At 37.7% G+C, this 22,929-nt stretch overlaps 1 protein-coding gene across 2 annotated transcripts in view; it reads left to right on the top strand.

Moving 5' to 3' along the window:
* Positions 1 to 1,938: 1,938 nt before the first annotated feature.
* LOC135218328 (uncharacterized) overlaps positions 1,939 to 22,929 on the top strand; it is a 33,217-nt gene continuing 12,226 nt past the window's right edge. The window contains exons 1-2 of one of the 2 annotated variants that reach the window (XM_064254556.1): positions 1,939 to 2,093; positions 16,449 to 16,802. In XM_064254556.1, coding sequence (XP_064110626.1) covers positions 16,676 to 16,802 — 127 coding nt within the window. In that variant the 5' untranslated portion in view covers positions 1,939 to 2,093; positions 16,449 to 16,675. The remainder of the gene's footprint in view (positions 2,094 to 16,448; positions 16,803 to 22,929) is intronic. The other variant, XM_064254555.1, reaches the window with a different exon arrangement.

Raw genomic sequence — 22,929 nt, 5'->3', positions numbered from 1 at the left:
GCTCCCAAGAGCCCGGTACTCAGCCTCGTATAATATCTTAATTATATTATTCAGGAATTATAATAAGATTATTCAAAAGGACGCAATGTGCAATTGTAACCTGATTACAGAAACAACGATCAATGAACAACTCATTAAAAGTCTGAATTAAAACTGATAATTTACATGAATACCGAACACTACACACACCCACACACACACACACACACACATTTCCAAGAATTTGGAACTGTTTAATTAATAAACAAGGCTGTATACATACGTAACTACTCATATATATATATATATAAATATACACCACGTGTATGTGTGTGTGTGTTTATGTGTGTGTGTGTGTGTGAGAGAGAGAGAGAGAGAGAGAGAGAGAGAGAGAGAGTAATCATCATAACTTACTTTTCTCAATTAATCCTTCTTACATTAAATTGTTAACACTGACATGTAAAAGAAAATATTACTATAAAAATGGTCAAAATTACAGTCAATTCCAACTGTATTCAATTGCACGTAAATACAGTTCATTCTATTCTCTGAAATCAAGCGTTTGTAGACTTTTGTTCCCCTCCCTACAAAAGCGAAAAGAATACAGAAATTATCTTGCGATTTCATATTATTACTGAACATAATCATGAATATTATGCAGTTTCGTGTTTAAGGTTGAGTGACAATCGAACGTAAAGTTCATTTACCCGTAGATTTTCTGTTACAAGAGAGACATAAACATTGCGGTTTTTAGTATACCATCGTGAAATTATTTATGATTTTAAACTTATCCTTTAAAACAGGTTTCCCTTCTTTTGCAAAAAGAGAAATATTCCTTTCCCTTCTTCTCCTTCATTCAGCTGAACACACTCTCATCAATAATAATAATAATAATCCTAGAAACGACACACATAGTAAGAAAAGTGATGGACTCCTAAGGAGGCAGGATGCAACCCGCAACCACACTATAAATACCACCCAGTCGAATTGGAGGACTGTGATAGAGCATAATAATAATAATAATAATAACAATTAATTATTATTATTATTATTATTATTATTATTATTATTATTATATTATTATTATTATTATTATTATATTACGTATTCAGAACACTTGTCATCGCTTCACAGGTGAGGCACGACTTTTGCATCAAGAGGTCGAAATAGACCAAACCAAGAGGTTGAAATAAAACAAAGGTCTCTGAATTGTAACGCCACATATCATTTCTTAGATGATGAAGTTGGTCATTTCTGGTTCTAAGCATCACACCAGTTTGCCATTTTCTTAGCAGGGAAAATCGTTTGCTATTAAAGACGATAAAAAAGTAATTACCGCACCGCAGAGACTTTGGGTTAATAAAATCGGAACAATTAAATTACAAGGAAAAATTTTACATTTTTATTGCACACTGTCAAGATTAATCAGATAAAAACGTCATCTTCATTGACTAGAAACGGACACATCTCTCCGGGTCTTTAAACTTTCATCGCGTGATTACGTAACAATAACACGTGCAATTTAAAGCCCATTTAAATGCCCTGCCTATCGTAGTGTCAACAATCCTTTCGCTATTTCGCCCCTTACTAATTGTTCAGACCTGAAAATTTTATCTCTTCATGTTGCGTAAATACCTGAGCTTCTGTATTAGGAGTTTTTGGAGGAGTTCTCATTCCCTTATTCTGAACCAAAATTTTGTTTGGGTATTGAAAATAACCCAAAATTACACATACAACAATAATCCATTCATACAATAACAGGATACGAAATAGCGCTATTCACAGCACGCCACTGTGTGAGCGAAGCAGATCATATTAGTAGACAAAACTAAATCATGCTTTGTGTCATAACTACATGATACTAAATAATAGACGATAATAAATGCTAAATTACAACCTATACTCTATTATAAACTCTAAATTCTGCGTATTTAGGATAAATATTCTTTTACTACGAAATCATAATCATATTATGACAGAAGATTTTAGATGCGTCTGCTGAGTACTATGTGCTAGTTTATACGAAGCCACAACAACAAATGTTGTTTTCAACAGGGTACAAGAGGAAACATGCTAAGACGCAATCGGTACTGACATTGTCTTGGTGACGCTTGGTAAGTGGTTACTGTGTCATCGTCAATATGATTTGATGTGTAAAACTAATTTATCCTGATAAAAATGATTGTGTGTCTAGGGTAGCTTGTCTAACCTACGCTATTAACCTAGAGTAGGGACCATAGCAAAAGGACGCTGGTTCGTCAAAAACTTGATTGGGCTCCTTGACTGACACCACCCATCCCAGCGGCCGCGTTCATAGCTAACTCAGCTAAGCACCACTTTCCTGTGATAGTATTTGGATTTCTATGCGATAGCATTATACCAATCAAAAGATCCACAATTGCATGATTCATTTTTTGGGTGTAGTGCCGTCTGCACTTGGCACGGTGCTACAGACACCTGAGACTCGTTGCAGCGTCCCTTCGGCCCCTAGCTGCAACCCTTTCATTCCTGTTGCTGTCCATAAGTCCACATTCTTATTCTTCCATCTTACTTGAGACAGTTGACCCACAGATTCCCATTAGATGGGGGAACTGCACCAGTCTGTAGTGAAAACAACCTACTGGACTAACTGAGCCACTATCCACCGTGTTTGAAGCCACCCTCCGAAAAAGTACTTTAACACGTCCTGTCATCGGAGATGGTCATCAGCCACGAGTTGGTGGTGAGAGAACGAGCTTGAGACCGCTACTCTCCTTTTGAAGTAAGTATTTTCTCCAAAGTTAGAAATTAAGGTCATATTTTAAGATTAAACAGAGGGTAATGAAAAGTCTGGCTCTAGGGGGAAACATCACAACAGGCCAACCCTCATCACGGTAGACGGGTCTTATTCACTCGATATTTAATTGGTGAAACATGAATACAATTGCAACTCTAAGCATACCATTTAAAAGACTGAAGTTTTCGTCAACATACTTGTGATATATGAAAGCCCCATACGAACTAAAATAAGCATGTGAGCTCTTCGTAAAATATGTTTTCAAGGCAGTTTTTAAATCCAATATGGGCGGCTAACGTCTCATGGACGGTTCTCATCAGTGACGGCCACATCTTTCCCCAGCCTTCCAGCACTCATTTGAACAATGTTAGCGTATGTATGTAACGTTTATTGATCTTACTCAAGATTGCAGTTGTAATCAGCACAATAAAACAACATTTTGTTGCCTATATTAGTGAAAGTATGAAACTTTTTATTCCCGGGGTTATGGTTGGAACTGAATTCATTCTTACCTTGTAATCGGCGGTTTTTATCCTTACTGCCATCACAACTGAAACTCCACAGTGCTTATTTGATTGTTATTATACACATTTTGGTCTCAGTTCACTCCACATTGCACTTTAAACCCGTTGCTGTTCCTGGTTTCTAAGCGCGCGCGCCATAAACACAATTACAAACAGCAGACGACGACAGACGACGAAACTGCAAAGTTTTATTCCCTAAACTGTTTACTTTACTCGTTATTTAGTTTAAATTTACATTGTATTTTTTAAAAAATTTGTTTTGATTTAATTCATGTATATTATCCCTTTTTTGCAACCAAATTACCCCGAAAAATTACAGATATTTCTAACGTAGATAAAATCAAATGTTTCTAACGTTTTCGTACATCTGGCTGCCGAAAACCATAGAGGAACGAATACGGAAAAGTGCATAGAGGAACGACTACGTTTTTTTTTTTTTTTTTTTGCTTTTTTGTTTTTGTTTTTGCTAGCACTTTTCATTTGAATTTCAGTCTTTATTAGTATTTTGAATTTCTTAAATAATCGTATGCCAGAAATAAATGTAACCTTTAATGTTTGCATGCTTTAATGTTTGCATGCTAAGAATGGCAAAATCATCGTTGCCACATTAGTGGAGGCTTCACACATACGCCGTTCCATTATCCTGTTAAGCGTCCGCCCCTGATGAGCTCGCTGCTAACGTACCGTCACGCTTTTTTTGTAATCAGCGATCATAGCACTGATGATAGTTTTTCAAAGTTAATATTGATTTTTATGCTTGTTATTCATACTGTAATTAACTGTAGGAAATTCTCTCTCTCTCTCTCTCTCTCTCTCTCTCTCTCTCTCTCTCTCTCTCTCTCTCGGAGTCCAGTCACTCGGCAAAGAAAAGTCATCTTCACTCCCGCAATTGGAAGAAAAGTTTGTATCATCACTGGAGGATTCAGAACAATAGAGCTCTCATCATCAAATAGGTTATCAATATCACACTCCTCATCTAGTATTTGATTGATCTCACCTAAAGAAATATGCTCCTCTTTGGGACATTCATTGTGAAAGACGCGAAATCCAATTTGTCTCGATAAACGCCCGAAGCGTATTGAAAGAAAACCAACAGGGACAGGCAGTTTTTCTAGCATAAGCGACCACCAGGAAAGAGTTGCCAAGGCTGGAAATAAGTTTCCCATGTGCTGAGAGTGTTACTAAATGATGTTCCTACACTTTCTATACGAGTAAACGTATTATTACGGGGCTGACGGCTTGACAAGCACAGTTAAAGTCTTGAACGTAATATCCCGTTGAAGGCGCTACCGAGTAGATCGCGGTAAACGTATTATTACGTTGGTGACGCTTAACAGGTTATAAACTGTTTCCATGAATTCTAGTTGTCATAGTAATGCAATAATGATAAAATTGCTTTAATATTTATGTATATATACTTCCAATACATAGCCTAATTTCACCAATTTCAACGTTTTGTGGTGTAGTCTTATACCCAGTTTGGAGGGTCAACACATACCGAATGGCAACAGAGAGAGAGAGAGAGAGAGAGAGAGAGAGAGAGAGAGAGAGAGAGAGAAAGGAAGGCGGAGAACGAAGAAGAAAAGGGATGGCGGTGGAAGGGGGGGGGGGGGGGGTTGGGGAGAGGGTAGGTGGAGCTTTATACGCGTGTTCGTATCCATTTCTGCATAATGGAGTTTTTTGTCTCTTGGTACAAGGACAAGTGTCGTTATTCTTTACGATTAGTGATTCACGATACCCTTATAAATTACGGCACTGGGTGTAATGCACTATAGCAAAATCTCGTTCTGTTAAGAGTGTTCGTTACAGAAATAGGTATTGCCCAAAAACCTGCTTCGCACTGTCTCTGAAACCCATAGTAGACATGCTGCTTAGTTGTCAATCAAGTTTTTATAAACCAAGTATTTTTTACAAGCTAGCTATTGAATAAATTTGTATTTTTCTCAGTCAAAACATATGCCCCTCAATGCTAACTTTCCTCTTTTAACGACTTTCTGGTCATTGCAAATTCGGCCCCATAATTTCTTATGGTGCGAAAACAGACAAGAGGCCCATGGACCGAAAACGATTGCGTCACACTACGGCGATAATCCAGCAGTAAAACATCTTCATATATCCAAAAAGTAAAACAATAAAGATATATATGCGCATTACGATTATAACAATTACATGTATAGCTGATAACAATCTGCATGAATAACTGGTAAACTGTTCTGCAATGACAGTTGAGTATAGCAATTATTTACAATAGGTACGAAAGTCAAGATGTCGTGACGTCATAATACAGAACTTGAAAGAACGTTCTAATTCAGAAAAATAATTACTTAAATTTGAGTCAGAGTCGAGTTACTTTTTCAATAACGAATATTTTCAAATTAATCATCATAAATATGTAAAATATTGATGTTTTACTACTTATTTAAAAATTAGCCAAGAGCACGCTTCTCGTCATCTTCTACCCCAACAGCTGTTTACGCCTGGCTTGTTGTTGATGAGAAATCGTGTTTCGATTGTTGTGATAAAAGTGCTCCAGCGTCTGTGGGTACAAGTGGTGTGCGGATTTATCACAGGAAATGGTTAGTTTATTGACACAAGCTACTCCGTAAACATCGAGATGGCGTCAATCTTCTAAATACCTCGAGTTGTAAGTAAAAATTGTTGAACGTTTTGGTGAGATTTGCACTACGTTTGAGACCGTTTTCAGTACCCTCTGTTTAAATCTTAAAATTTGGCCTTAATTTCTAACTTTGGAGAAAATACTTACTTCGAAAGGAGAGTAGAGGTCTTTAGCTCCGTTTCTCACCAACAAGAAGTCGCGACTGATGCCCATCTCGGGTGTCAGGACGCGTTATAATGTACTTTTTCGGAGGGTGGCTTGCATTGATGGTAGGTGGCCTGCTTGGCCTGCTGTGATGATCTACCCTATGCAGTGCACACTACCTCCATGACGCTTTCAAAATTTTTACTTACAACTTCGAATATATAGAAGATTGACGCCATCTCGATGTTTGCGGAGTCGCTTGTGGCAATAAACTTCCCATTCCATGTGCTAAATCCGCACACCACTTGTATCCATGGACGCTGGGGGCACTTTCTTCAGAAAAATCGTAAACAATGACTTCCCACCACTACTTTTCCAAGGGAACTACAATTTTTGGTAGAAGAAGAACAAGTGTGCACATGATAATTATTTAAATAAATAGTTAAATGGCAGTATAAGGTCATGAATTGCATACATTTTTTTACATAGGTATTCATGATTATTAATTTGAAAATATTCTTTGTTGAAAAAGTAACTAGATTCCTGACTCAAACATCAACAATTTTGCTTGTGGATGGTACCTACGGCATTCTTTGCACTCTTCAATTGTTTAACAGTGTTGCCAATTGGTATGTGTTTACCTTCCAAACTGGGTATAAGACTTACACAAAACCGGGGAAATAAGTGAAATTATGGTATCTATTTGTAGTATCTATATCTATATATATATATATATATTATATATATTATTATATATATATATATATAATATATATATATATATATATATACTATATATATATATATATATAAATATATATATATATATATCTATATACACATATATATATATATATATATACATATATATATATATATATATATATATATATATATATATATATATATATATATATATATATATATATATATATATATATATATAATATATATATTAGAGCAATTTTATCATTATTGCATTACTATGACAACTAGAATTCATGGAAACAGTTTGTAAATGCATCGGCTTATGTCTGGAGCTCCACTAGATTGGCAACGATGAGTCATTTTGCTGTCGTCTGCTCGTATGTACTTCAGAAATATCTGTAATTTTTCGGGGTTAATTTGGTTGCAAAAACGGGATAAAAGACATGAATTAAATAAACATTTTGAAGTAACAAAGTAAAGTTAAACTAAATATTTAATGAGTAAAGTAAACAGTTAAGGGAATATGGCTTTGCACCTCATAAACCGTGTACTCCGTGTGTTGCCCGTAACTGTTTGTGGAGCGAGCGCTTAGGAACCAGGAACAGCTACGTAGTTCAAGTGCAATTTTGGAGTGAATTAAGACCAAAACATGTATTATATGTAATTACAATCAAGTAAGCACTGTGGAATTTCAGTTGTGATGGCAGCAAGGATAAAACCACCGATTACAAGGTAAAGATGAATTTCAGTTTAAACCATGACCCTGGGAATAAGAAGTTTCATACTTTCACTAATATAGGCAACAAAATGTTGTTTTATTGTGCTGATTACAACTGCAATCTTGAGTAAGATCAATAAACCTTATATATATAAGCTAACATTGTTCAAATGAGTGCAGGGAAGGCTGGGAAAGATGGTGGCTTCGCTGTGCTTATGAACGACACGTGGTTGCCGCCATATTGGATTTCAAAACTGCCTTGAAAATATATTTTACGAAGAGCTCACATGCTTATTTTAGTTTGTATGGCACTTTCACATATCACATTTTGTTGACGAAACTTCAATCTTTTGAATGATATGCTTAAAGATGTAATTGTATTCTTGTTTCACAAATTAAATATCGAGTGAATAAGGCTGAGCCACGTGATGACAATGGATCCACTGCAGTGTTTCCCCCTATACAGCGCCTCATTGGCGTGGTTGGTATGGTCGTTACTTGCCACCTTGGTGGCTGTGAGTTCAATTCTCGACCATTCCATTGAGGTGTCAGAGATGTGTATTTCTGGTGATAGAAATTCACTCTCGACGTGGTTCGGAAGTAACGTAAAGCCCTTGGTCCCATTGGTGAATAACCACTGGTTCCATGCAGTGTAAAAATACCATACAAACAAACCAGTCTGTATACAGTGTGACTCTCTTACTGTGGGAGACATGTTACATTTTAGGGTAAAAAATCGAATGGACTTCCTTGGGCCATCTCACCCGCTTGTTGACTCACCTCCCAGAAAAAGTACCTTAATGCATCCTGAAACTGGGATAGACTGCAGTCACAAGCCATCATCTGTGGAAGCAACACCTCAGGACTAATACTTTCCTCTCGAAGTAGGGTAAAACATCGCTGTGCAGCCATTTGATTGAAAAAATGAGCCACTTTTTTACTCAATATTTAATTGGTGAAACAACAAAATAATTCAATATTTAAGCATACCATTCAAAATATTAAATTTTTTTAACAATATGAAACTGCCATACAAAGTAAAATTAGCATGTGAAGTCTTTGTAAAATATGTGTTCAAGGCAGTTTTTTTAATCCAATATGGTGTGGTATGGTTGTGAGTGCCAGTTGGTTTTACAGTGGTGGACCTGTCCTTCCCATCTTCATTTGTTTAAGCCTATATTACTATTTTGACTTTTTAAAATATTTTTATAATTGTATGGCCGAAATAATTTTTTTTAATTTTTAATAATTGTACAGCTGAAGCAAATGTAACCTTTAATGTGTGCTAGGAATTGCAAGTGATCATTGCCAATTTAGTGGAACTTGATACATACGCCGATGCCTTTACAAACTGTTTCTATGAATTCTAGATGTCATAGCAATGCAGTAATGATAAAATTGCTATAATATTTGTATATATATTACAAATAGATACACTAAATTCACTTATGTATTTCTATGGTTTTGTGGAAGCCTTATCCCAAGTTTGGAGAGTAAACATAAACCAATTGGCAGCAGTGATAAAAATTGTTCGCAGCAAAACTGATGAATGTGTCAGGAATCTGGTTACTTTTGCAACAACGAATATTTTAAAATGAATTATAAAGAATATGTATTAAATTAATGCAGTTCATAACCTTATTGTGGTGTTTTAACTAATTATTTAAATGTTATGTAGTGCTCTCTTCTTCCTCTTCCCAAACAATTGCCACGTTTACCTGGCCGCAAGCGTATACACCATCGTCATTTAAGATTGTTGTGAAGAAAGTATCCCAGCGTCTTTCGGTATGAGTGGTGTGTGGATTTACCACAGAAAATGGGAAGTTTGTTTACACAAGTGACTCCGCAAACATCGAAACGGGATCAATCTTCTATATGTTAGGTGTTTTAAGTAAAAATTTTGAAAGTAGTATAATGGAGGTAAGTTAACACTTCGCAAGGCTAGACTTTCATTAACTTCTGTATTGCAATACACCCCCTGAACACCTGAATAAGCCCTGGTCACTTACCAGCCCGAACCATCATTTATTAAAAATTTACCAAATCTTTGGTTAAAATAAACGATCAGTGTTGCCAATCTCCTGGCAAACACCCTCGTTACCTAGTTACCAGCCCACCGCTGATAGCCCTGCCTCACGGGCCGGTCACACCTGCCCTCTCACGTCAATCATAACTCAATAACTCTGTATGAGAGGGGAGGAGGGTGGGAATCATTCAGGTGTTCAGGTAGGTATTACAATATTAGTTTTACAATAAAAACTTCATTTATTAGGAAATTATGGGCTTAATTTTGTACTTGAGAGAAAACACTTCAAGAGTAAAGTAGAGGTCTCGAGGATATTAGAAGGGCTAAAGTTATTTTTGGGGAAAATGCTTGCGCTGCCATACAGGTGGCCGCCTGGCCGCGCAGCGATGTTTTACCCTAAGTGTTTTCTCCCAAATTACAAATTTAGGCCATAATTTCTTATTAAACAGAAGTTAATGAAAGTTTAGCCATGCACAATGCTAACTTACCTCTGTGACACTTTTGAAATTTTTGCTTGAAACACCTTACATGTGGGAGATTGATGCCACCTTGATGTTTGCTGAGTACTTGTGTAAACAAACTTCCCATTTCCTGTGCTAAATCCGCACACCATTTGTACCCACAGACGCTGGTATACTTTCTTTACAACAATCTTAAACGATGACGACGTTCACAGTCGAGTCCAAGGACACTCGCAATTTTTCGGGAGGAAGAAGAAGAAGAGGAGTGCGCTAGATAATGATTTAAATAAGTAGTTAAACATCAGAATAAGTATATGAATTGCATAAATTTGTTATGTATTCAGGATTATTAATTTGAAAATATTTGTTGTTGAAAAAGTACAGTAGTACCTCGAAATACGAAAGGCTCAACTTACGAAAAATCCAAGTTACAAAAGCCAATACGAAAAATTTAACGGCTCTACATACGAAAAGTTTTCAAGATACGAAAGGTTTCTGAAAGTCCGAGATTCGCCCGGATAACAATTTTGAAAATCGCGCCGTGCGCCGCCATTTTAGTACTAGTAGACTCGCCACCATCCTCCTGCTCTCCCATTGGTTCCTGATGTTATTCGCGGCCATGAAATCCTTCTCTCCTATTGGCCAGCGTCCCTCCCGTCATGCATCTACTATGTATACGTGGTGGCGTGCTTTGGCCACTTGGTACCAGCATTGTTATACTACGCACGCGGTATTCGTTTTCGGGATCGTCAATGTGTATGTTATTTAAAAAAAAAGTGACCAAGATCTCTCACATGGGATAAGTGATCAAGGTCTCTTTTATGGGATAACTGGAAACTTTGCAAGGTTGGTAGAATATCCACTCCCTGCTGAACAGAGGGTGTAGACCAATCATTTACAACATGCATACCAGTATGTATAATCAAGGCACTTCAGTTTATGTTGAGGGTCAGCAGCCGAACATTCAGTACCCCAATCAGTTGCAGAGAGAGCATTTGGTTGAACAGGGTTTTGATGGACACCAGGGCCAACAGAGTCATGAGGTGCAAAGAAAGAACAGAAAGTTGAAATTCTGTAAGAAAAAAAAAGAAAAAAAAAGAAAAAAAAGAAAAAAAAAAAAAAAAGAAAAAAAAAAAAATCTACGTAAAGTAAAAAAAAAAAGTTAAAAATCAAAAAAAGAAAAAAAAAAACGGCAGAAATTAAAGACGCTTTTCAATAAAAGTGCAATCATTTGTAGAAGATCCCCCGAAAAGGCTCACACAGGAATTGTGTACGTAGTACGTACGTACATATGTACAAAAGAAAAAAAAAAACGGCAGAAATTAAAGCCGCTTTTCATAAAGTGCAATCATTTGTAGAAGACACCCCCCGAAAAGGCTCACACAGGAACATTGTGAAAAGTAGGCAGAAGCAATCTTCCTTGGATAGTTACGTATGTACGTAGCCTCACTCGAAAGGTAAGCTTCCACATTTTACGTACAGTATATTTCTTGTTACCATGTACTCTAATATACACTTTATTTACAGGTTATATTTTGCATTTTTTTTTTTATTAATTTAGGTATTGAATGGTCCAAATTGTTGTAGTATTTCATTGTTTATAGGTCAATTTAGCTTTAGTATGAAATTTACTGGGGTGTTTTTGGAGGGCTTGGAACGGATTAGCCATTTTACATGTAAAATGTGGTCCAAGATACGAAAACCTCATGATACGAAAGGCGCCTCGGAACGGATTAATTTTGTATCTCGAGGTACTACTGTAACTAGATTCCTGACACAAATTTCATAGGTTTTGCTGGCAACATTAGCTATGATGTGTTGTTCGTGCTTTCCTATTTTGTTTGCCCCTCCAAACTGGGTATAAGACTTACACAAAACTGTGGAAATAAGTGAAATTAGTGTATCTATATATACATAAATATTAGAGGAATTTTATCAGTATTGCATCACTATGACAACTAGAATTCATGGAGGCAGTTTGTAAATGCATTGGCGTATGTGTGAATCTCCACTAAATTGGCAACAATGAAATTTTGACATTCCTAGCATACAAACATTAAAAGTTACATTTATTTCAGGCATATCATTATTAAAAATAAAAAAAAAAGTCAAAATATAGTAATATAGACTTAAATCAATGAAAAGTGCTAGCAAAAAATGTACAAAATTTTTGTCACAAACAATTCACTAATCTGTTGTCTGCTCAACAATGTTTTTGACAGCTAGATGTACAAGGCTGAAAATTTTTTCTCGCCATGGCATCATTGTAAACAAACTCTCATGTATTTCAAGTGGAATTTGGAGTGAAGTAAGAACAAAATGTGTAATTACATTCAAATAAGCACTGTTGTGATGCCAGTAAGGATAAAACTACCGATTACAAGGTAAAAATGCACTTCAGTTCAAAACATGACCCCTGGGAATATGACTTCTCATACTTTCACTAATACATGTATAGCTAGGCAACAAAATGTTGTTTTATTGTGCTGATTACAACTAGTACAATCTTGAGTAATATCAATAAACATTACATATATGCGCAAATATTGTTCAAATGAGTGCTGGGAAGGCTGGGAAGGACGTTGTCCCAATTCTGGAGCGAAAGGGACAGGATGTGAAGAGATGCCAAAATACATTTAAAAACTGCCTTGAACACATATTTTACGAAGATCTCACATGCTTATTATAGCTCGTATGGTGTTTTGATATACAGTATGGTCCTGAAATATGCGTGATTGAATTGTGCGATTCCCTTTATGTGGTTGCTAGTTCCCAAAATAGATTTTCTGTATATCTGCAAAGCCATTCAAAGTCTGCAAGTCATGCAGCACAAAATGTATCAAATCTATTGTCTTTGCAAGTATTATGAGGGGGAGGGGGGAAGGTTTGCTGATCAGAATTTATTCGGATCTTCACATCCAGAAACAGAACAAACTGAGACAGGCGCTCATAACCAAGTTTGTTAGGCTTAACAGGAGTGAAGACATGCATGATCCGCCGGTCTCCAAAACCTCAAATGCTTCACAAAGCCTTCCTTCTGCAGAAGAACTCTTCATGGAGGATGAGATAGAGGAGTTTGAAGGATTGTTGGCAGAGGATGGGTAAAGGAAATCCTACCCAAAAAGGTTTTTTTAAAGATTTTTACAGCAGGAAATGACTGCATTATACAGTACACTCACACCCAATGGTGGCAGTGTTTGCGTGTGGGAGCTTTCACCATCCTGGGTGTAATTTTAAACTTTTTCAAGTTATTAAAATTTTAAAACCTTTTCAATATTCTATCTATCCATAAGAACAATTTCATATTAGAAAAAAAATACAGTATAGTACATAGGAAGTATTGAAAATGGGTAGTAAAAAAGGACTGGGCAAGTTGCCGTTTGCCTTGGCCCTAATGGAATTATTCCCATAGGGTATGTGTATCAAAATCTTCAATTTTCCAGTTCTGTTAAGCTGTGGCACAACCAAATTTTCGCATAACTGGGGACTGTTCTGTATCTCATTTTTTTTATATGAAACTTCAGTCTTTTGAATGGTATGCTTAAAGATGTAATTGTATTGATGTTTCACCAATTAAATATCATGTGAAAAAGGGTGGCCCTTTCGAGTGAAATAGTCTCGGTTTGATTGTTTACCCTAGCTATTGCCGTAGGTATGCTGCAGCACAGCAAAGAAATGGGTTATTGGGCTGGGATATAAGGTAAACAACTGGGCGGCGACATAGCAGCCACCTCTCCCGGAACATGGCCACCTTCCCAAAAAAGTCCTTTAATCCTCTGCCTTGACCTCCCATGAGAATCAGGCAACACCCCAGGACCTCTACATCTTCTTCCTGGGAAGTCTCAATTGTTGTTCAGGAGTTTCGAACAATCCTGGTTACCAAGAGAACTCAAACCTCTGACGTGGGATCTTACTCTGATCCTGAATAGTCTCACTCGACCTCCATTCGAGCCTCTGTGTCGATCATCAGACAGGAACCTGACTCTCAAGACGGTTTTCTTGTTGGTCTCGGCTTCCTCAAAAAGAGTTGGAGAGCTTCATGGCCTGAGTTATGACATGAAACACAGACCTGTAGCCATTGAATTTGTCCCAGAATTTGTGGCTAAGACTCAGAATCCCTCGGTGCATGATGACAGATTTGCCTCGTTTTCTATTCCTTTATTTAATAAATTTGTGGATAGCGATCCACAGGAGTTGTTGCTTTGTCCCATCAGAGCTCTGCATTGCTATCTGAAAAGGACTTGTCACCTAAGGCCTAGGTGTTGTAGACTTTTTGTTAGCACAGGCCAGTCCAGAAAGGAAGTGTCAAAGAACACAATTTCATTCTGGCTACATGAGGTGCTTAATCAGGCATATTCCTTGCCTGCTAGTTCTGTCACTGAGTATATGCATGCTAGAGTACATGACATCAGAGGTATAAGTTCCTCACTGGCATTTAAGAAGAACTTGTCTGCTCATAGGATTTTCAATGCTGGTTCTTGGCTCAGGCAAACCACATTCACTTCCTTTTACCTAAAGGACATTGCCCACAGGTCCTTGTACACTTTTTCCTTGGGTCCAGTGGAGGCTGCCCAACAAGTTGTGTAGCTCATTTAGTACCCCTGGTGGGACAGTTTGTATCTTACCTAAGATGGTTGTGTGGAAGAGAGGAGGAGTGAGTTTGCTGGCCTCCTTCTTTCTCTTTTTTTCCTTTTCTTCTTCCTACGGGTGGGTCGAAGAATAGACACATCATATGCTGGAATTGGTCTGATACAGGTGAGTGTGTTAGCCATACTGGTTGTAGTTATTTGTTTTGTTCCTATACAATAGACAAATCTGCTTCTCAGTAGCACGTACTCCTCTCTCTGGCAAGGGGAGGGAGGAGTGGTGACAAACCCCTGTGGCCTACATGGTATGTTACTTGAACAGGCAGTTCTCTTTTCCTTCCATGAATGCAGTTAATCTGGTCATATCTCAATCTGTTAAACCCAGCAGGCTGGGTTTTTAGAGATTTTCTTCTTTATTCCCTCACAGTCTTGGAACCCCTTCTTTAGAACTCAGTTTTCTAGGAAAGGTCGTCAGGTAAGCTGAACCCCCAACCGATTCAGGGTACTTGCACCTCCCACCAAGTATAAGTCTATCCTATTGTTAAGGCTGAAGGTTTGTTCCGCGTATGAACAAATGACAAATTTTTAATCAGTTTGTATTTCTCATAGCTAACAAACCTGAGGTCTTAAAGCTTACTGCCCACCTCCAGCTGCCCCTCTCATATTCTGGGTTGGAAGAAAGACTGATGAGTCGTGGTACCAAGCCTGGTCAGTGACCAGCTTCCACCTCGTATACGCATGAGTTGCCAGATGCCACAGATTCCTTGCTTTGCAATCTTTAATTGTTTTAACCGGTTTCCAGCTGGCGCCAGAAGATTATCCTATTGTTAAGACCTCAGGTTGTTAGCTATGAAAAATACCAATTGATTAAAAATTAGTCATTTCTAGCTTCCATACTAGTTAGAAACTTTAGCTATATGTAATTCCTTGGTAACTGTATATATAAAACATTATTTTATTATAATAATGTAATTTTTTGTGGGAGTTATAGATACTTTTTGAGTGATATCCATCGTTTTTAATAATTTTCTTAATGAACATCCACATGGAAGAGCATAGTTTAGATTTAGTTCAGATTACAAGGAAACATTGTGGCGGGATCACAAGCTTAGAAAAAACAAGTAAACTCCCCACAGTTACGTTAATCGTACCAGCTAACAAAATTTCCCACACTCACACTTTCCCCTTTACGTTACCTTTAACTGCAGGACAATTGGTTCAATGACATACCAAACACACAAAACGCAAACAGGTACTCACCTCTGGCTTCTGATACTCAGGGCTAGGCTGTGCTGTCCGCCGGATATAGGCTAGCCGACACACAACCACCGCCGACAACCAAACACAACCCAACCACCTGAGACCCACAACCCCACAACAACTCAATAACCCGACAAATCACTGCAGACGAACACCAACAGCCCGAAAGAACACGACAACCACACGACTTACAGAAGCACAACAACCCGCCAAAACCAACACTGCCCCAACCACCACTCACAGACACCGAAAATGCACCACCAACCTCTTCAACCTCACCATAACCAGACAGAAACACGCACAACAACTTCACAACCCCAAAATCTATCAAATAACACCAAAACAACTAACCACCAAAGGATAACTGCTGTCAAAACCAACTCTGACTTCACCAGACGCCTCACTGCTTACGACTCTCCTAACAGACTTCCACTGACATACTACAGAGCGCCACAACAGACATGCTTCCGACCGCCATTTAACCACTTCCATTCATTCTTCCACCAATCTCTCTCTCTCTCTCTCTCTCTCTCTCTCTCTCTCTCTCTCTCTCTCTCTCTCTCTCTCTCACACAACCTTTGGAGACATTGTCAAATATAAACTATCATTACTCCTCCATAACATTAATGTTTTTTTTTCTGGATTTCAGGTTTCGTATGTATTCCATCATGAAGACTTAAAAATACATACAACTTTTTAATCGTTTATTTCTGATTTTAATGGGCTAGTTTAAATTAATTTTAAACATATGTAACTTTTAACTTTGTGTCCAGTAATTCTGGAAAATTGTCTATTAATTCTGGTCAAATGCTAAAAAAATCTAATTAAAAGGAAGATTTTAGAGTAAACATAAAACAAACTGTTCATGAAGAAAAAATGGATCCAATTCCTCAAAGTACCATAGTGAAAACCAGCACTGAAAACTCTGCTGTCAGACAGGAGCCCGAATGCTCTACAGCTAAAGAAACCTGTACAAGCCATCATGTTCAGCGAATTGACACTGGTGAGTGTATTTAAAGTATTGAGTAGGTATAATATGATAATACTGCAGACTTTTTTTTTTATACGTATATTCAAGTTTGTTTGTTTACATGCAATAATGGGTAAAACAATTCAAGTATTATAATACAGCTCCATTTGAGCTCCATAAAGAAGCTCATTATCAATTGATGGTCTGTATTAAGCATCTGATAAATATATAAAGAAAGTCCTTCATTCCTATGTTATGCAAATCCTTTTATGTTTTATGTCAGAATTGTTCAATCCTTGATGCAATTCAGTGAGTGGTATTGATGATTTAATAAATTATCGTGACAATGGTGTGCATGTGATTGGTGCGCTTGCTTTTTTTTAAGTGTGGAATTTTATATTATGTCAATAAAAAAACTAGAAAAGTTTAAAAAATTTGATAGTATAATTTCCTAACTTTCATATTGCTAAAGTAAAATCTTACTCTTTGGAGACAAATGCTTGCTGCCAATTTATTTATTTTGTTATTCAGACTGGCACCTATCAGCTTTTGAGTTTTTTATTTACAGTGATGATATAATCATTGATTTATGTTGGGAGGTGATGGGTGACAATTACACTAGTGATCACTTCCCAGTTGTTGTTGGTAGTATTAATAGCTCACCAAGTCCCGCCTGTCCAGAGACTACCAAATTGAATTTAGAAATAAAAACTGGCATATGTACTGTATTTAAAAAAGCACCATCGATGCTTTTGTTGAAGATTTCCAGAACAATTTGTGATGTTGTTAAATACCTCATTTAGAATTAATCTTATCTAGTGTTAAAGTTATCTTCGTGCTGTTAGGTGCTATTGGCATTCAGAAAAAAACAAAACAAAATACTATGCATGGCTGACTTAGTTAGACTGTCTATAATCACCTGTTTCCCCGTCAGGTGCAGTTAGAATGTGTGTTCTTGTCAGAATTCTTCTTGCTGCATCCTTGTCTACATTGTGTAATTCCACATATGTACAGTAATAATTTTGGAGATTTTTGGCTTTATATCTCCTGTACATTACAGGCAGTCCCCGGTTCTCAGCGATCCGGTTTTACGGTGCTTGTCTAGTGACAAAAATTGGCACCAATATCTGCCTTGCCTTGCTAGAGCTATTTCAGATGCTTCAGTAGATTTTTCACATACATATGTTTACTAATTCAGTTGTAAAGAAACAAGAACAATTCTGTTGATATTTGTCTTGTAAAGTAGCGCTAGCTGAACGATCAATAGATGTTTTCAATGCAACTCTTAAGCGTCTACTTAACCTTGAAGTATTTAAGGCCATTGTTGAATATTTAACCTTGAAATATTGAAGGCTATTGTTGAAGATGTTTTGAATCAGGAGAGTAGAGAATTCTTAGCTCAATCTTTAAAGTCCTCATTCGAGGAAGTTTCTGTGCTTTTTTCAGAGGAAGGGTCTTCCAATTTAAGGCTTTGTAATTTGGTTGGAGCACTCACCCGCGGGTTGGCTCAGTCAGCGGGATAGTGTCATCTGCTTGGAATCCGGGAGTGCTCCTATACTTGGATGAATGGTTAGTTCTTGCCAACTTGTTTCAGGCGATCTTGAGTCATCCATCCCAGTCGATTGTTTATCAAGAGATGAAGATCTTTTCGGGCTATTGTGACAGAGATTCAACAAAAGAAAAGCTTCCAGCCAAGAATGGTAGTCTCTTTTGGGCCATATGGCCTCTTTAGAGAAGTTCGTCAACATGGCCCACCTGGGGAGCCATTCTGGGACATCGAAATGTCAGGGAGTTGGACAGTAGAGGGAAGCAAGATCCATATCAACAACCTATACCTTTTGGCGATATGGAAAGGCCTTATGCAAGTGGAACATCTAGTCAGAGACAAGATGATTGCAGTCTACTCTGACAGTTCAACCTGCCTCTGTTTTTATAGAAGAAGGGAAGGGGGGTTACAAAATTAAGAGATTTGTTCAGGCTGGCAGAGAACCTTCTCCTTTGAGCAGAATCCCGGAACATCTTTCTTTTGCCACAGTGTTTCCCAAGGAGAAACAATGTTATCGCAGATTAACTCAGCAGTGGCCTCTTCATAATCTGTCAGAGGATGTGGAGCCTTTGGGGAGCCCAAACATTGATCTGTTCACAACTGCCCAGAATACAAAACTCGGTTTACTGCTCTCCATGCCAGGATCCTCAGGCATGAACAGTTTATGCTTTTCTTCAAGAGTGGCCCAATCTAGACCGTTATGCTTTTCCCCCATTTGCAGTTTTGAGGAAGGTAATGAACAAGTTGCGCTCTTCAGAGAATGCTAGACTGATGTTGATAGCTCCTTGGTGGCCCTGAAGAGAATAGTTTCCCAAGCTGCTTCTCCTTGCAGTAGATGTTTCTTCGTCTTCTACCATTCAGGAAAGGTCTTCTCAGACAGTCTTATTTGAAAAGATACCATCAAAAGCTCCAAGTGCTTTGTTTGACCGCTTGGAGAATTGGCTGTCTCTTACGAGTTGGAGGCTTTTTAAGAGCGGCTAGGGAATCAATCCATAAAACTAGGTGTTCCACTGTTAAACTGTATGAAAAAAAGTGGTCAATTTATTGATCTTGGTGCTTGCCTGGATGGATATCCACCATCTGTTCCTCTATAGATAACCTGATTGAGTTCTTCCAGTTTTTCAGGTACACTAGCAACTTTCTGTTCCTTCGTTTCAAGGATATCGCTCTATGTTGTCTTTGGTTTTGTGACATGCAAACTTGAATATTACTCACGATTTAGATTTGAAAGAGGTGTTCCTATCTTTCAAGCCAGAATCCCCAAAGACTTCACATCGTGGTTTAGGATGGATTTTGAATGTAGTCCTCAAATATTTAATGTTGCCTCAATTTGGGCCTTTGGCTGAAACTTATGAAAACTTGACTGTGGAGACAGTATTTATCTTAGCTCCTGCTATAGCTAAGCATATAACTAGGGCTTCAAGCCCTTTCTTGTAATTTGGGCTTCATCTCTCTTCAAATGTTAAGGGTTAAAAATGACCTAAAAGCGAAAGCCTTTCCCAAAGACTTCATACCGTGGTTTAGGATGAATTTTGGATGCAGTCCTCAAATATTTGATGTTGCCTCAATTTGAGCCTTTGGCTGAAACTAATGAGAACTTAACTTTGAATATGCTTTGTCTCTTAGCCCTTGATACAGCTAAGCATATAACTAGTGAGCCTCAAGCCCTTTCTTGTAATTTGGGCTTCATTTGGCCTTCCTCTTTTCTTCAATTGTTTAGGGCAAAAAATGATGTCAAAACAAAAGCCCTTCCCAGAGTTGTGAAAATGCCTAATTTGGTCTAGTTGGTAATGAAAGGGAGCCTCTGTTGTGTCTAGTTAGAGCTCTTAGGGTTTACCTGGACAAACTCTAACTTTCAAGAGGGGGGCATTAGTAATTTAATCTGTGGTGTTTGGAGGCCTGATACTTATATATCCAAGAATGTTATGGTTTTTTTTCCCCATTGTTAAAAGTAGCCTTATGATATCTGTGCAGTAAGCACATCTTTTAATTTCCTTGAAAACCTTTCGCTAGAAAAGGTGGTGAATGCCACTTGGTGGAGTTAACTTGGTTTTTGCCTTGCATTATTTGTGAGATGTTGGAATTTCTTATGAGAATTGTAAAGCCCCTAGTCTTATTGATACAGTGGGAACAATTTTCTTTTAAGACCTCAGGTTTGTTAGCCATGAAAAATACAAATTGATTAAAAATTTGTCATTTTACTTCTTCTTTGGGAAAAGTGTCTCATGTTTACTTGATATTGAAGACTGTTTCTTCTGGTTCTGATTCTACAAACCCATAACATAAAAATTTTCCTTACAAACCCATTAATAATTTAGTGAGTGTCCTCACTACCCTCAAGCTTGCTTCTTTTTGATTTCATGGGGAAAATGAGGAAGGACAGAGCATGTACAAGGGAATTGTTTTGGATCTTGACCAATATAAGCTTGATGAGGCTGGGACTACCTTCAATTGACTACCACACTATTGAAATTAAATATATATGGGTAATGGTTTTATATTAAAAAAATGTATTTTTGATTAAAGATTAGTATATATTTTCCAGTGTTTTATATTTGGCTTTATTATGTTATGCTCAAAGGTATATATTTTCAAGTCTTTTATATTCTTTTTATTAAGGTATGCTTTAATTAAAGGTAATAGGTTCTAACAATTAATCTAGATTATGTGGGTAAATATATACAGAAGCTCCTTTACTTATGAATGAGTTACATTCTGAACGGCGGTTTGTATCTTGAATTTTTTTGTAAGTCAACATGTTACTATTTGCAAAGTCAATACTTACAGTACTACTTATGTTTTTTTCATACTAAAACACAATACAAGTACATACTGTACTGTACAGTTCCCGGTTTAGCGCTGTCTCATTTTACAGCATTCCAGCTTTACTATTTTTGGATCACGGCATTGTTAACCTGATTTTTCGGTGCCATAAATGGTTTTATGATGCTGTTACCCCCTTTACACTGCCGTAACTGGTTTTACGCCACTATTTATTCCCATTCATTGCTGAATTACCTCACAGGTCTCAGTGCTTGTCCTATGGCCTAGATTCTATATTCTACATATCTGTTTATTCCCGTTATAATTGATGTTCCAGCTTCTGGTGATTTTCAGCTTATGCTGGGAATGGAACCCCTGCGGGAAACCAGGGACTGCCTATTCTGTATTTTATTAATATGAATGATATATAAAACCTAAATACAATAATTACTGTACTAAGTTGTGATGATAATAGTACAATTTATAGAACACTTTACTAATGTGAATGGTATACGTATGCAGTACAGGCAGTCCCCACCCACCAGCGATATTGGTTAATGGCGATCCAGTTTTACAGCGCTTGTCTAGTGGTGCCATTGGCTTTTTCTCATGTTTCATGTACTGGTGTAATTAAGGACTTTTCCCCTCTGTCCGGTAAAACCTTAAAATATATGACAAAATGTGTGGTGTGTGTCTAGACTAATATTCTCTTGAAGAGATGTGATTCTCTCCTGTTGATAGCTCAGAAGCATATATCTTCAGATAACTGGTCAGCTGTGAGGAATAGCCCTTTATCGAATATTTCAGGATATTGTCGCCCAGTCTTAGTCAACCAGGCAATCTCGGACAGGAGAGAGGATGCTAAATATTTTGCCCTACCTCATTTAATAGACCATCCTTAAGAAAGCAGTCCATCTCTTACAACAGAGGGAAACCATCTAGAACTGCTGCTCAAGCCTTTCGTCAAGGCTTTCATCAGGCTTCCCAGTCCAGGGGTAGGCAAAGAGAAGAAGATTGCCAACAATACCATTCCTCAGCTCTGTCATGGTTTGAAAAACAAAGCCCAGGACCTTCAAAGGGGTCCACCAGATGTAGGCTGCCTCTCCCATCTCCTTCCTCAAACCAAGGGTAGTAGGGGCTGTCTCAAGTACAAATGGAGAGTGGCAGATTGCCAGGGCAGAAGTTTGGACGTGCTAACCTTGAAGAAATGGTACATTCTACCCTTCCAACCAAAACCTTTTCTGTCACCCTATCCTCTCAAATGTCACTCTTACTGTTGAAACTCTCAAAAGCAGAAGGCCCTACAACAAGAGATGCAAAATATGTTGGACAAGGGGCATGTGGAAATAGTAAAGACACCGTCACCAGGTTTCTACAGCTGCCTTTATCTAGTACAGAAAACATCAGGGGATTGGAGGCCAGAGATAGACCTGTCATAACTGAACAAGTTCAAGATGAAGACACCAAAGTCAGTTCTGGCAGCGATCAGGGAGGGAGACTTCATGAGTTCTCCAAGTCTTCACCAGAATTTTTTAACTCAATTTTGCATGGGCCCACAAGAGGTATCCATTCTGTAGATATCTAGACGATTGGCTCATCTGTCCTTCGGCAGCCCAGGCCAAGACGGACAGAGACCTGATAATTGCAGATGTGCAAGATGCTAGGGATTCTCATAAATTTCAAGAAGTCAGATTTAGTTCCGACTTGGAAAATCAAATACTATGTGGGAATGATGATCGATACCCAAATTTTGAAGGCTTTTCTGTCACAACAAAGGTTGGAGAAGTTCCTAGAAGTTTTGAGAAGTTTCCTCTCTCGGTTCAGGCAACTGATAAAGAATTAGCAGATTCT

The sequence above is a fragment of the Macrobrachium nipponense genome, chromosome 9, assembly GCF_015104395.2.
Source record: "Macrobrachium nipponense isolate FS-2020 chromosome 9, ASM1510439v2, whole genome shotgun sequence".
Lineage (NCBI taxonomy): Eukaryota > Metazoa > Arthropoda > Malacostraca > Decapoda > Palaemonidae > Macrobrachium > Macrobrachium nipponense.
The sequence above is the reverse complement of the archived record's forward strand: the minus strand, read 5'-3'. Positions and strand labels throughout refer to the sequence as shown.